The sequence below is a fragment of the Protopterus annectens genome, chromosome 13.part0, assembly GCF_019279795.1.
Source record: "Protopterus annectens isolate FY-2018-M chromosome 13.part0, PAN1.0, whole genome shotgun sequence".
Lineage (NCBI taxonomy): Eukaryota > Metazoa > Chordata > Ceratodontiformes > Protopteridae > Protopterus > Protopterus annectens.
In genome coordinates, this window is record NC_056747.1 from 162837488 (window position 1) to 162854002 (window position 16515).

General features: G+C 41.4%; 1 protein-coding gene across 1 annotated transcript in view; it reads left to right on the forward strand.

Moving 5' to 3' along the window:
* Window positions 1-933: 933 nt before the first annotated feature.
* The window catches only part of USE1 (unconventional SNARE in the ER 1), a 393299-nt gene continuing 377717 nt past the window's right edge, over window positions 934-16515 (forward strand). Inside the window, exon 1 of the mRNA XM_044090746.1 lies at window positions 934-1230. Within this exon, the coding sequence (XP_043946681.1) occupies window positions 1129-1230 (102 nt within the window). The 5' untranslated portion in view covers window positions 934-1128. The remainder of the gene's footprint in view (window positions 1231-16515) is intronic.

The following is a 16515-nucleotide window of genomic DNA, read 5'->3' on the forward strand; positions in this document are numbered from 1 at the left end:
AACCCCAAGCTACCATATAGGTGGCAATCCACTAAGCACAGAAGAGGTTATCAGGGACCTGGGGACCCAGGTTGACAGTGGCCTTTCTTTTGACACTCACATTGCTAAAGTGGTTAGAAAGACCTTCTACATTGCCCACCTGATCATGAAGGGATTCACATCCAGATCTAGTGAGGTCATTGTTCCCCTGTACTCTTCACTTATCAGACCAATGATAGAGTACAATGCCCCATTCGGGATGTATCTCACCCGACATCTGCAGCAATTGGAGAGACCCCAAAGTTCCTCACCAAAAGGATAAAGGGACTCCAAAATCTGTCATATGCTGCCAGATTGAAGAAACTCCAGCTCTATTCAGTCGCATACCGTCTGCTCAGAGGTGACATGTGCCTGACATACAAGGCCATGTCCAACCCGGAATTAATGGACATGCTCCACCTCAAAAATCCAAATCCACCAAAACCACTAGAGCAAGCGACTTAAACCTTAGCACGGCTATAAATAGGACGTGCTGGAGGGATAGATTTATCACTCAGAGACTCCCTATGCTGTGGAATAAAATCCCGGTCCATGTGAGGCAGAGCACCTCGCTGACTCTGTTCAAGAGAAATCTAGACCTGTGGATGGGAGATCGTAGGTTTACCCCGGGAATCATATCTGTGTCACTGCTGGACAGAGGCACAACAAACTAATGGGCACAGTATTTTTTCATATAAGGGGTGGCGTAAGCCACAAAAATTTGGGCTAGGCTTATAAATGCCTTAGGGCAGATAGCCTAGTATAAACCTATGAACCTAGATGAATTTACAGCGTGTGTATGCTATATTCACGTCGACCACAGGCAGAATTAATAATTATTCAGGATTGGTCAGTGATGTCAACGTGATCTGAGCGTCAGGCGGGGTTTGGGCGGGGCTTGCTACTCCCGCATGGGGGTGTGTGTTAAATGTTCATCAACAAAACCGCGTAAGAAAAGGAAGCAATGCAAACTACAAAAAGCCTGACTAAGGCACGTACTTCTGTCACGCTTAGCAATATAACAGGAAATGCCAAATCATCGGTGTCCCCGTATTTTGGTCCCCCAGAGTGGTGTACAGTTTTATGTGAAGTAAGAGGGGAGGTGGTAGAATGGGTAGCTCTAGACTGGAAATCAATTTTGTGCGTTTACTTTCCCGTTGCGAATCACTAGCAGCAGAAAAGCGTGACGAAAGCGAATGGCGGTTGGAGAAAGTAAGAGTTAGTTTTGTTTTTGATGTCAATGAGATTATCCGCATGTTGTGTTAGGTGGTGCTACGACACTATAACTCTTGTAGGTGTACTTCTTATTGGATAGTTATGCGTGTTGTAATTGTTATAGCAGTGTTTCCAATCTTTTAGTTGTGCTGCCATGTGTAAGTTTATGTCCCTGTAATGGACTGACTGCCTGTCCTGAACTAATAGCTTTGCTTTTCACTGATTAAGTGCTGGGTTCGGCTTCGGATTGTCTTAAGAGAATGCATTAACAAACAAATCACAGATGCGTGCAGTTTGTGTAAATTTGATTTTTGTGTTTGATCTTTCATCGTGTGTTTTCTGAACTTGGCAGCTTCTTACAATAAATATTTTATATATATATATATATATATAAAATGGATACGTACTGTTGTCATTTATTAAAGACAAGAGAGTTCGTCATCTGCAAACAACCGTTACTTCTTTGAAGTATAACCAGTATTGTAGGATCTGTAAATTGCATGAGCAGTAAAAAGAAAAAGGTCAGTTTTCTGTGTATATGTATATAGTGTGTGTTTTGTTGTTTATGTAGAGATGTGCATTTGAAGTCTCTGGTGGTAGTCTGGTAATACATGAACTGTGTGTGTGCTCAGTGCCTGTTAGTTAACTACTAAATTCCTCACGTATCTCAGTACTTAAATTGAGCCCTTTCATTCCCTCTCTTTGGTACTACTTATTCTTTTTCAAGTTTCTGAAAGTTAGAAAGCAGTGGGTGTGCGTTAATTTCTCAATAGCAGACCTAAAGGAATCCTGTTTTTAATATTAACTCTTCTGGTTTAATTTTGAGCAAATTGAGATGAATTCATCCCTGAGAAAATGTTGTTGATGATAGGTTTCAAACGGATGCTCCACTACTATTTTTATTATTTATTTATTTTTTTAAGCATTGGAGGCTGTGCTTGACACACTGTGCTGTTCATGCAGCCTTCTATGGGTCTAATGCATTTGCTACTAATCCTTCTCCTGTGAGCAAGGATTTAATCTTTTGACAGGTCTGGGAAGAGAATAATATTCCTTTTATTATATTTAGACTTCAGGATTTTGGTTTACCACTTTGTATTGGCTTGTTTTGACAATTTGAGAAACTGTGCAGTCTCTCTCTGTCTCTCTCTCTCTCTCTCTCATTTTCAGAAGCTAGTTTCTTTTAAATTCTGTGTCTCTGTTTCATATGTAAACAAACAGCAAACTTTTATTTATTTATATAAAGTATACATGATTGTGTTGATTTTCTTTCCAGAACAGCAACTTCTGCTACTGTGAAGCAGTGTTTTGCTTGGATACCTAATCAGAAGTTTTCTGAGGGTGTTGTCTTAAATCTTAATTTCCCCAACCAATCTCCGACTTCAGACATTATTTCGGGTTATTGGGGTTCATGGCAAATGTGGTTCTTATTGTAAGGTTTTACGAAAGAAAGTCAGTGGTTTCCAGAAAACTGTTTGGACCCAGCACTCCCAGTCTCTGGAATTTGATTCTATTTTTGTGAGAACTTCTTTGTGGGAAGAATACCAATTTATTTGAATCCTTTCTCTCACATTCTCTACCGTGTTTTTTTTTTTTTTTTTTGTTTTTTTAACAGATGCGTAGGATTTTGCATGGGGATCTATGTCAGTGAAGTGGTAGTGTAGGGCCTTTGGTGCAAATAAGACGCATCAAAGCAAATTGATGTGAAAGAGATGTTGGCTTTGATCCATACTATAGAATCTCTCCACCACCTGTGGACGCTTGCGCCTTTGCAAGTGACTGCAGACAGCATCACATTAACCTTCTACATAAAATGGGCCACCAGGTCTTACCATTTCACAGACTGGCAATGATTGCTTGGGAGGTCAGGCAGTCTTTAGCACTGTTTCTTTCTCTTTTCTGATGGCGAAAATGTAGTGGAAGACAAGCTGAGCAAGACAAGGACAGACCTTCAAGACTGAAAATTAAACGAGTGTGTGTGTGTGGGGGCGTGTTCTAAGAATCAGTTCATTTGTGGGGAACACCTCAAGTAGATCTATTTATCTCCTTTTAAAACAGATAATTCAACTAATTCTACTTCATGATTTCTTGCAAACAGGCCAGAAAGAAAATGGATGCTTTCTCATTACCATGGATTGGAATGTTCCATTATGTATTTTCCCTCTTTTCATGGATAGTCATTCCAAATGACCCTCCCAAGATGATTGTGGTGACTACCTTTTGGCTCTTTTTCTTATGAAGTTTGTTGCACTTCAGTCTGAAACTTTTATAACTGACTGCCTGGATGATTCAGTTTTGATACCTTTTTAGGCACCTTATTTCTAGAAGGCAAGAAAAACTTGCTACTAGAAAATTTTATGTTGCTATATAGTAAATAATTTCTATTGGGTGCTGTACTAAATAATCTGGGCCCATTCAGGGATTCTGTACCATTTTGTTTCTTTAATGTGTGTGTGAATTATCTGCTGGCCTGGGTTACTTTTTCAGCAAGGTTTATCTGTCATTTCAGCTTGTCTATCCTTGGATCCTCCTCTTTCTTTTCAGACTGTGGTCAGGTATCACTTGAAGGGTGTTAAATGCAAAATCCCTGTCGAGTAAGTCTGGCTGTATAGGGATTGTAATTTTTTTTGCTGGAAAAGTTAATATTTCCCTATTTTTTTTTTTTAAACCAGGTCACTAGGGTGCTTCATGGTTAGACTGATTTACGTATTGCTTCGACATCTGCAAAAGAGTGTCTGAGTTTCAAGTTCTTATGGTGGGTGAATCCTATTTGGTTTTCCATAGATGGAGAGGGGTAATTTAAGAACCAATCCCTTGTTTATGCTAATAGTAGTTTTACAATTTACAGGGACATGATGGTGTGATTCAGAGTAGTCTTTTCTGATCCTTAAAACTAGGAAGAAAATATTCTTCATTCGCTGGATGTGCACAGGCAACTTGGGTTATTTTCTTAACAGATCCAAGTCCTTTAGGAAAGCTGAATAGCAATTTATCTCCTATGATGGGACAAAGACAAGGTAACTTCTGTCAAAATGGACTGATTCAAGATGGTTGTCTCTTGCTGTTACCTTTTTATTTATTTTTTCCACCATACTAAATCACTTTCAGGCAGGGTCATGGCACATTGTACTAGAAACTTTGCTTCTTAAGTAGCATATGGGAAAGAGGTGGACAACCACTTGGTCCTTGGCACATGCTTTTACAAAGCACTACAGTCTGGATTCCTTTCTGGGTCCAGGACTATTCTTCAGGGACTCCTGGATATTAATCCTTCATTCTTCTCCCAAGCTGTGGAAGCCAAGGTAGCATATTTATATAGCTAAATGTTACTGCAACTGTGATGCATGATAAACATAGCACAATTCTGTAAGTGCTCTTATGTTTTTTTTTTGTTTAGGATAGTAGCCTCCCCTCTCTTTTGACAAGAAAGACCTAAAGTTTTTTTTGCTCTCGGGCTACTGTTTGTCTACACAGGTACATGAGCTGATAGCAGCCTTCACACGTGTGGTTGGAGCCCAAGGCTTTGAAAGACTGGCCAACTGTTAGATATTTGGCAGTATATAAAGGCTACTGCAGCAGTGATATAATTAATGAAGCATCTTCTGTTATGGTAAAAATATTTACACAGGTGTACTTTTTAATGCTTGTTATAGGCTGATCATTAAGACCATGTGTGACTAGCTAGCAGATGTGCATATTTAATATTGATCAGGTACATACCATTCAGCTTTTCATCAGATGGAGAAGTATTCCAAAGAACAGTAGCTTAGAAGATTTGATCATGTGCAGAGATTTTACTTGTGTTATTGTCAGTATTTTGTTTGTATCCATTTTCATGAGGAGTTTGCTTATTGTTTCAGAAGTGTTATGCTTCCCCTCCAGATGTCTTGCATTTATATGAATATGCCAGCAGAAATATATATACACAATATCATTGTTGGTGCAATCCTTAATTATGCTGAATTGGAATGTATAAGGGTTATATTTCAGATTACTTGAGCTGTTGTCAGTACTGAAGTACAAATATGCCATTGCAATCTACTGGCTTCTTAACTGCAGCTCAGTGATTGAAGCTCCAGCTGCTTTAGTTTCTATGTAGGGTGTCTACCAAGAGGAGACTGTAGCAAGTGTACTGAACATGGCAACTTCTGGGTTAATACTACTACTAAGGAAGCATATTGGTGTTAATCCTACCCTTCTCCTTCTGGTGAGAGGAGGAGCTAGGGTTTGAGAGGAGGAGCTAGGGTTTGAGAGGAGGAGCTAGGGTTTGAGAGGAGGAGCTAGGGTTTGAGAGGAGGAGCTAGGGTTTGAGAGGAGGAGCTAGGGTTTGAGAGGAGGAGCTAGGGTTTGAGAGGAGGAGCTAGGGTTTATTGAGAGGAGGAGCTAGGGTTTATTGAGAGGAGGAGCTAGGGTTTATTGATCTCTTAGTACTGGACTTGGTGCAGCTGTATGTAGCTGTCTCCAGCACCAGACTGAGAACATCTCTAGTCTTCAGCTGCAAACCTCATAGGCTCTACTCCCCTTTCAGCTCACATTAATAAGCACCTGGAACAATGGATTTGCACTTTCCAACCCTCTCTTTATCCAGCTTGTTTTAAATGGGCATCATGCAACAAGTTTAGCAATTCTCTCATGTTTAGCAACAACCACCTGCTCCTTAAACCGATAGTTTGTGACAGATGTAGTTATTTAATGCTGTTAGAGGCAAAACTCTCACATGAAGACACTACAAGTAACAGGCAGGTTGTCAGTACTACATTAAACTGATAAGACTCGACACACAGGCTTACATATGCTGAGTCTCTTAAAAGTAACTTGCCTAACCCACAAAGGCTTCCTAAGTGTAACTTAAGAAACCAGTACCCTTAACAGCCTTACAACACAATTAGTACCCACCATGAAACATACATCAGAGTCACTGTGTCTGTTCCAAAGCCATAAGATAAACCTCCTCACAATCCAACATCCTAATCATAGGTGACTCCGTTGTGTGACACACTGATGCACCAGTTATGTGGTTGACAGATTCAATGGAAACTTCACCCCTCTTCCCCCCCCCCTCTCTCTCAGTAAATCAGGACATTCCCAGTATGTGTCTCTTCCCCTTGTATCTAGGGAGCAGGTCATCACTGCTGTGTCAAAGGTAAAAAGTACAGCCTCCATGGGACCCAGTAACATCCCAGGATGCATCCTACATGAACTCTTTAAGGAACTTGCAACACTGTTAGGCTTTGGTTGAATAGGGAGCCTGAGTATTGTCCCAGCTGAGTGGAGGACAGCCGCTGTCTTCCCTTTGCACAAAGGTGGAGCATTCACCAATCTGGGGAATTATAGACCCATCAGCCTAGCCTGATCTGCAAGGCCATAGAATGTATTATTATGGACCTCATTAACGAGGACATTGGCAACCTCCAAACATTCAATCCCACAGAGTTTGGCTTCGTCAAGGGGAGATATAGCTGTTAAATTTGGTTGACTTCTTTGAGATGGTCACCAAAACCATGGACAAGGGGAATACTGTGCACCTACCTTGACTCGGCCAAAGCCTTTGACACTGTTGTCCACTTGGGCATAATGGATACACTTTCTCAACTAGGCATCAGTGTTGCCAGATGGATAGCTAACTGGCTCACTGATTGATAGAACCCACCTAGTCAAAATAGGGGAAGCCACCTCAAGCAGTAGACCTGTAACGAGCACTGTACCATAGGTTTCAGTCTTGTGGCTTCTGATATTTGGTATATACTTTTGTAAGGTGCAGGTGAAAACTAGTGGGCTGTGGCTGACCAAGTTTGGAGCTGACTACAAGCTGGGTGCTTTCATCAATTCCCCTATTGATGTGGATATCCTGCAAGAGGGTCTCACCCAAACAAATGACTGGTGCTAGAAACATAGCCTGAAGCTCCGTACCAAAAAATGCATGATCATCTCCTCTGAGGAGAGTGATGTCACAACAGATTATCACATTGATAACAGCGTTCTAAGCATGCAATCAGTCTTGAGGGATTTGGGCACCCAGGTTGATAGCATCCTGACGTTTGACCACCATGTTGCTTCTGTTGTACGGAAAGCTTTCTACATGGCCCACCTCATAAGTAAGGGTATCTCATCCCAGGGACAAAGAGATCCTAACATTCTCGTATCCTTTCCTTATAAGGCCCATTATTGAGTACAGTGCCCTGTTTGGCATGTACCTTGCAAAGCACATGCAGCAGCTGGAGAGACCACAGAGGTTCCGCACCAGAAGAATCCAGGGCCTCAAAAATCCACCATACACAGATAGGCTAAAAGTCCTATTTCCTCTATTCTGTTTCATACAGACTCCACAGAGATGACCTCTGTCTGACATATATAATGTGATCTCGGACCCCGCCTTGATAGGACTGCTGCATAGCTGCAAGTCAAACTGTGCTCTAATAACCCGCCCTTGCAGCTTCAACTGGTCTGTGACATCAGTAAGACTTCTTGGCTGGACAGATTTGTGTCCCAGAGACTCCCCCATGTGTGGAATAGACTTCCTCTCCACATCAAGCAGAGTATTTCTTTACCCCCTTTTTAAGCGCAAACTGGATGGAAAACAGAGAAAATGCATCTCTGGGATTCCACCCCTGCTGGACAGGGGCATCAGCTGCTGAATTGTCTAAACATGGACTAAACTCTTGGCTAGGGTTATAAGGGCTTCAGGCCCAATAGCATAATAACTTCCTATGATCCTTTGATCAGGCTGTGCAAGGAGTTGGTCCTGGTCACTTGCTTATCTGGTGTTAGGACTCTTCACATCACTGATACACTTGGGTCCTTACAACTGTGACTCTGTTGTTGTACATGTGGATGCAAGTGACTTGAGAAGTACTTCCTGTATTATATGAAGAAATACGTGATAGAATTCTCAGAATGTGACCGTGGCAGGTATGAACTGAGCCTTGAGTAGCATTTTACCTTCAAGAATGATGCCACAGTGTGAAAACAAGATTAGTGTCTGCTGTCACTCAACACGGGTCCAGGGTAGATCACCCTGGGAGGAAATGGTATACAGTCCTAACTACTTTGCCAGGGATGACCTGCACCTGTCCCCCTAAGGCTTTGTTATATTTCTCAAACTTAGTTCACCCATAGTGTTGGTCCTCAAACGCTTCAGGCATAACAAAACAATCTGGATGACTTATAGGTATTGCTGCTCAATATTAAGAGCTTTAACAAAAAAAAAAAAAACTCCACTCCCTATAAGCACTACTTGCCGTGGAAGACATCGATGTGTGCATCATTATGGAGACCTGATTCAAGAACCTTTTGAGAACACTCCATCAGTGCAGGATTTCATTGTCTACTACACGTTCAGGCCCAATGCACTCTGTGAATGTACTAAAGGCTGCTGTCTCCATACAAAAAAAAAAATACTGCATCTCTGGACTAAGAGTCCAATCTGGAACTCCTCTGCGTCACTCATAAAATTGATAGCCATGATGTGACAAGGAGTCTTAACTGTAGAACCCCCCCCCCCCATGCCCCCTTCAGCTGATAACACCTAAGTAAGTAGTAGTGCGTCCTTATGCATTAAGCCAAATGTCATTTTCCTGAGGCATTTCAGGGCCTCCATTAAATGGGACTATTGTATATCCTCTGATATGTATGTATAGAGATTTCTGAACTTCATCAATACAAACTGTCTCGACCAGTTAGTCCAAACCCCATCTGGGGAAGTAAAATCCTGGACTTGTTCATAGTGGTAGGACTGCTGTGCTCTCCCTTCCAGTTGTAACTTCTTCTCCATCTTTTACCACAGGTCAGTCACATTCATCTTAAGATTGAAGCCAGCTGCGTCCTGTAGTACCTCGGTGTTTGGAGATTATGCCAAGGCTCATCCTCTGAAAGTGAGTAATGCCTGGCTTAATTCAGCATCCCATCCAACTCGGACACCACTGCTTATGCAGGTTCCTCTACTGCCATGTACCAAGCACATCTCAGTAGATGCATCTGTCCTCTCCTAAGGTAAACAAAATGCCAAATTCAAAAAATACAAGTAGGCTGTATAGGGGGGGGGCTCATTACACGTAACAATAAATTTAACTCTCAAGATGCAGAAACCAGCTGTTAACAGGAAACTCTGGACCCTGAAATCAACCAAGACCAGATACAAGATTAAAATGGTTACCCAGGCTAAGGGCAAACACAAAGCTTTCTTTAACTGTGATAGAAACCGTGCCTAACATTGTGCAGAGCTAATAGTGAATAATAACAAACACTGTGCCCCAGTGTATATAGCCAGTCTACTGGTGGATAAATTTACTACCACCCTAACATACCCAGATCGCATACCCACATTTACAAGTTCTCAAGGCACTATCCAAGGTCAAGAACACTGCTTCTGAGAGTCACGATAACATCCTGGGCTGCTTACTGGCCAGCATGAAACAACATTTGTCAGACCCCCTACTAAGTCTGTTTAGTGTCAGCTTCCAAGGGGGTTTTGTGCTGAACAACTGTAGGACAGCAACTGTCATCTCCTTGCATGAAAGTTTTGCATCAACAAACAAGGGAATGAACTCTTAAGTCTGCCAGCCTCTTCTTCTGTAAGGCCATGGACATTATCATTATGGAATTGAATAAATAAGGACATGGGTAACCTACAAACACTGGACATATGTCAGTTTAGATTTGAGGGCGGCTCCTGCCTACTTAATCTGGCCCTAATCCACTGCTTCAGTAACCTTCTCAAAGAAGTCCGTCAATAAACATGGCATATCTAGACTTCACAGAGGCGTTTGACACCGTGTAAGAATGTGTCATTGATTATCCCAGCTAAATGTTAAATATTGATCCCTATGTAACTTATTGGGTAGTAAACTGGTTCATAAAGAGCAGCTCACCCTAATTTTTTGGGTTCTATCTCCTTCAAAATACCTGTCATGAATGGTGTACCCCAGGGTTCTGTCCTTGGGCCACTCCTTGCTGGCATTCTTTTCTCAGAGCTCTAAGCTGCTGTTATGGTTTATGGCAATTGAAGCTTGCATATGAATTTTAAATTTGGTACTGTCATAAACTTCCCCCCGAGGACACTAAGATCCTGCTAGAGGACTTTTCCCAAACTAGTAGTTTGTGTTAAAACCATGGACAAAGTGAATGCCAAGAACTTTATAATGGTATCCTGTGGCAAGGAAGGAGCCCTTCGTAACTGTACTACTGACAACCTAACGGTCGATCCAGTAGTTAGAGACCTTGGGACCAGTGTAGACAATGATCTGTCCTTCTGCTTACCATTTATTCAGTACTGTAAGAAGGTACTTTTTTAGTGCCCAGCTTCTTACTAAGGGTATGGTGTCCAGGTCCATGAATGTAATCGTTCCAATGTTTTTCATGGTTATCAGGTGATCATTGAGTATAATGCCCCATCAGTAGTTACTTATCCACACATTTGACCCAGCACCTCCTTTATTAAGAAAGTCATAAAAACTCTGCAGACATTCTCAGATAGTTATCGTTCTCGGTCATACACTCTGAGGGGCAATGTCTGACATACAAGAGCCTCAACAAACCCTGTCCTGTGAGACCTACTGCACATTCCCAAGTCAAGTGGGGGCATAAACACTCGAGAGCTAAATCTCCTTTGCAACAGAAATGGTACATTTTATTTATTTGACACATTTTGCATGTTGGAAGGGTAGAATTTATCACAGGGAATACAGCTTGTTTAGAATAATTTTCCTTTTTACATAAAGTGAAGTACTACTTTTACACTATTCAAACGCAATCTGGACGAAAGGATAAGCAATGGCAGATTCATCCCGTGTTCCTTACGGATGGGGTAAATATTTAAATGTTATGCTCTTTTCTGGGTAATTTGTACTTAAATTTAAAAAGTAAAAACTTCATGGGGAATGTATGGCTGGTCTTCTAAAGGAAAAGATCAGCGGCCTAGTACGCATCTATAAACCTACTGAGTTGTGTATTTTGTACCGCAAGAACACTTTGTTTTGAGAAAGAAAAAAAAAGAGCAAGGGTTTTGTCCTAAAGCTTATAAGATTTATTGTAACTAGAGTATGCAGTTAGGTGTAAGCCCTTGCTTTAATGAGCATGTGATTTCAGTAAGTATGTTGTTGTTCATCTCTTTGTTCGTTTTGTTTTTTTATGTAACTGTTCTAAACATTTAATAAAATTTTATTAAAATAAGTGATCGAAGCAAAGTTGGTTTCATGAACTTTGGTTAACCCTTTGCTGGGACTGAAGTCCATTCATGTTACAGTTGGAGAAATTAAGAATTGATCGACTGTTTAAACTGCTCAGCGTTTGAGAGACTCACTATCCTATCAGCAAGTTCCAAGGATGAGGTTCTCTGAAAGAATAAGATTATGCCTTTTCAAATTGCAACCAAACCCATGATGGTTGATTGCAGGGGATGGAACATTGCTTTGGCTGCAATTGGGGGGGGGGGGCTTCATTTATGTACATCCAAACCAAGCACGAGCAGACTTTGCATCTGTCTGCATGTGTATTCTGCCTGCTAATCAGCTGATATATGCTGATTTATTGAGATAATCTTCAATTAACTGTGCTGTGGAGTTCTGCACTAGCTTAAAATGACCCAGCTGTGGGTCAGGTAACCCTAGGTATGGAATATTATAGTAGTGAAGGTGGGAAGAAACCATGGCATGCACAGCCACAGGAAGATTTGGTGAGTGCAATAATAGGATTGATAAGGCAACTATTTCTAAGATGGAGACAGGAGAATTTTATATGACAATTAAAACTTGTTTTATCTTTAAGAGCAAGTGTGCAGAAATGAAGCCTCTTATATTTTGCACCTTTGACTTGAATTTCCAGTTTCTTGCCTCTTTGATAGGGGGCAGAATTAGAATAGGAGAATCTCACAACATGATTTGAATAAGTATGGTAGCCATCTTGATAATACTGAGTGTCAAATCTTCCAGTCATGAATGCTTCCCAAAAATGAAGCTAACTTGAGGGCTGACGTAGATCCCTGTGGTAAGGAGAGGTGAGCTGCCTGTCATCGGCATAACTGCTACAGTAAACCTGTCATCAGGATGACTCCTAAAGGAAGAACATACACGGGAAGCAGTCCTAGTCCAAAATGGAACTCTGGAACTCCACAGATGAGGTAGTAAGCAGAGGATAAAGTAATTCTTGCAAGTCATCTGGTCAAATACAAAATATTTTTAACGACAATAGTCAAAAACTACTCCAGTGATATGCCAGTAAAGTAATAGGTAACCATTTGAAATGTCAGGACTTGCTAGAGCGAGTCACAAAACTTTTGAGTCCGAATGGCATAAATATCAGGCTTAGTATTGTTGAAGATGCCATTTCTTGTACTATTCCCTCTTCTCCAAGGTATGATGCTCGTGGAGTTGGTATATATTTATTTTTTTATTTTACATTTGTTAACCGGGATAGTCCAGCTGGATTGATGTCCATTTTCAGCAGAGGCCCGGGGAGAAAAGCTCCAAAGAAACAATTTTTACAGAACCTACAGATAAACTTGGGTACATATTTCATCTAGATCCAGTAGGGTATCTAGTTATTGACACTTATAGGTATAAACTACAGACACTTATGGTATAAACTACAGACAGATACAGTTGTAGTCCTAAACAGTTTTACATTATTCATACTAACACTGTTCTATGCATGTCATCATACCTTTGTGGTATACATTTATATGCAAGTAACAGATAGGACTCTAGTTTAGGACAATGGTTACAGTAGTACTGGAGTGGATCCGGTATTAGTCTGGAGTTGAACAGGGACATAACCATTTGTTGCTGAGGTAGTTGTAGCTTTTTTAAAAGTAGGTAGTGAGGTAATCGGGGATAAGGATGTAGGCATGGAGTTCCAGATTTTGGCCACATAAGAAGAGTAAAGGGAGTCTCCAGCATGGTTGTTGGATCTAGTAACAGCTAACTGTAATTTGTCAGTTGAGCGGAGTTGCCTAGGACAGGAATATTGTTGGACAATGGTAGCAAGTGAAGGTGATATACTTTGTTGATAGAGTATCTTGTGAGTAGTAACCAGTTGACTATAAATAAGTAAGTTAGGTAGTTCCATCCAACCCAATTGCTTTAGGTTTAGGCAGTGATGTGTTCTGTAGGAGCTGTTGGCAAATTTGGCTATCTGATTGTAGCAGGTTGTCATTTTATTGATCTCTGTTTTGGAGAAGTTAATCAAGATGGGTGAGGTATACAGTAGTGTTGAGAGAAGGTGTGTACGTGCAATTGTAGCATTATGGGTCAGGAATGCTTTGTTTATAGAGGCTACCTAGCTTTTTGTTAGTATTTTTAATGGCCAGATTAACGTGTACATCAAATTTGAGCTTATTGTCCGTAGTAATACCCAATAGTTTTGTCTGGGCTTCAGGTGATATGGGGGTACTGTTAGAGTGGATAGTAAAGGTGCAGGTGGGGGCAGTTGTAGTTGAGGGATGAAATAGCAGGAGCTTGTGTTTGGTTTTTTTTTTGGGTCGAGTAACAAGCCATTCTCGGTGAGCCATGTTTCCACTGACTGAAAATGATCCTGGGTCTTTATGTGGAGGTCGGGTAATGTAGGGGCGTTAAATATTCTAGTTGAATCATCTGCGTATTGCATAAGGCTTGAACCTTTTGCAACTGAGTGTAGATTATTTTAAAAATTGAGAACAGCAAGGGGCCCAGTATAGATCCCGGAGGTACTCTGAGTGTTACAGGTAAGAGTGGAGACTAGTTATTATTCCATAGTACTGCCTGTTGTCTATTGTTGAGGTAGTTCTTAAACCAGGAGACTTGAGTTATCTAAGCCTAGGCTTACAATATGGGAGATTTAATTTTTCATGGTTGACCATGTCAAATGCCTTTGATGGGTCTAGGAAGAGGGCTGAAGAAAGTTTTTACCATTATTCCTGTTGTGATTAATGGTATATCTGAATGTTAGCTGGCCGAAACCCATGTTGTGTATGAGATATGAGCTCTTGATCAATAATATGTCATTAAATGATGGTGAATATATATTTCTAATATTTTAGCAAGTGGGGATAATATTGCTATTGGTCTGTAGTTAGATATGTCACAAGAATTTCCCCCCTTTGTGTAGGGGTGTGATATAGGCAGTTTTCCAGATCAAGGGTACTGAACCTTGTGAGATGGATCGGTTTATTAGGATTGAGGCTGGTTTAGCTATTTCATTTGCTGCTAGTTTTAAGAATTCATTGGGGAGGTAATCTGCTCCTAGTGTTGGTTTTAGTTGGGATAGTAGTTTTCTTATATAGGAGGTTGAGGTGAGTTGTAGCTTAAATGTGGGGCTGTTAGGTTTGGGGGGGGCACTAGTAGTATTTGTATAGGTTTGATTTTGGGCAAGGGCAAGTACACTCTCAGTAAAGAATGAGTTAAATGATTCAGCTATGTTTTCTTTTGTTAAGCCTGTTGGGGGTGGGGTAGTGGTTTTTCCAGGGTGTAGTAATCTGTTTAAGCCTGCCCAGAATATTTTTGGATTGTTCGAGTGTTGGGTTTGATGGGTTATTCTTTTATCTTGCATTACTAGTTTCTTAGTAAGATTTCTTATCTGTTATGCTTGCTGTGTACCTGGGTTTTTGTTGGACCTCCAGGCTGTCCAGGCTCTATTCCTTTCTTTTATTTTTTGCCTTGTTTCCCTTAACCATGGAACTGTTTTGGATTTAACTGTGGTAGTTCTTGGAGGGGCATGCCTGTTTAATATCTCTAGGAAGGTAGAGTTGAAGTGTTTGATAGCTTCGTCTAGGGGTAGATAATACAGTTGTAGAGCTGTAGATCATGTTAGAAGTTTGATAAGTCGAAGTGTTTTTTGTTTGTTATAGGTTTAGGTTCATAGGTTCATACTAGGCTATCTGCCCAAGGGCATTTATAAGCCTAGCCCATAGTTATGTGGCTTTCGCCACCCCTTTAGTTTGAATAAAAACTATGCCTATCATTTTTCTGTGCCTCTGTCAAGCAGTGACACTGAAGTAATCCCTGGGGTATATCTGCGATCTCCCATCCATTGGTCAAGATTCCTCTTGAACAAGGCCAGCGAGGTGCTCTGCCTCACATGTACTGGGATTTTGTTCCACAGCATAGGGAGTCTCTGGGTGATGAATCTGTCCCTCCAGCACGTTCTATTTATAACCGTGTCAAGGTTTAAGTCTCCGCCCTTGTGGTTCTGAGGGATCTAGATTTTTGAGGTGAAGCATATTCATCAAATCTGGGTTTGACATGGCCTTATATGTCAGGCACAGGTCACCTCTGAGCAAGCGGTATGAGACTGAATAAAGCTGGAGTTCTTTCAGTCGGGCAGCATAAGACATATTTTTGGGACCCTTTATCCTTTTGGTGAGGAACTTTTGGGGCCTTTCAAGCTGCATCAGGTGTCTGGTCAGATACATTCGAACGGGCATTGTACTCAATCATAGGTCTAATGAGTGATGAGTACAGGGGACGATGACCTCCTTGATCTAGATGTGAATCCCTTCATGATCAGGTGGGCGATATAGAAGGTTTTCCTAACTACTTTAGCAACATGAGTGTCAAAGCGAAGACTACTGTCAACTTGGGTCCCCAGATCCCTGATGACTTTTCTGTGCTCAGTGGATTGTCACCTATATGGTAGCTAGGGGTAACCTTGTTTTTCCCGAAGGGTATGACTATGCATTTTTGGCGTTTAACTTCAGGCCATGGCTCTGGCACCAGTTATCCGCTTCTGTGAGGCCCTTCTGGAGGATATCTGTGTCAGATGTGTTTTCGACTATGGCGCCCAGTTTGCAGTCATCTGCAAACTTTGTCAGCCATAACCCTCCTGCGTTGTCTTGTACTTCAGTAAAGTAGATGCCGAACAAGAGTGGACCCAGGACTGAGCCCTGTGGGACACCACTTGTGACAGGCTTTGAGTCTGACATGGCTCCAGCAACTCTGACCCTGTGGGTTCTGTCGCTTAGCCAGTTTGCAACCCATCTTGTGATGTATGGGTTTACATTCAAGCTGATGAGTTTTTCGATGATACCTGAGTGGGGTATTGTGTCGAAGGCCTTTGCCAGGTCGAGGTAGGCTGTATGGACTGCCTTTCCCTCATCAATGGCCTTGGTGACTGTCTCGAAAAAGTCAACCAAGTTTAAGAGGCAGGATCTGCCTTTGACAAAGCCAAACTGGGTTGGATCCAAAGTCTGCAAGTTCCCTATGTCTTTGTTTATGAGTTCCATTATGATCCTCTCCATGGCTTTGCAGATAAGGCTTGTCAAGCTAATGGGGTGGTAATTTCCAGGGTCTGTGGAGGCACCGCCCTTATTGTTTG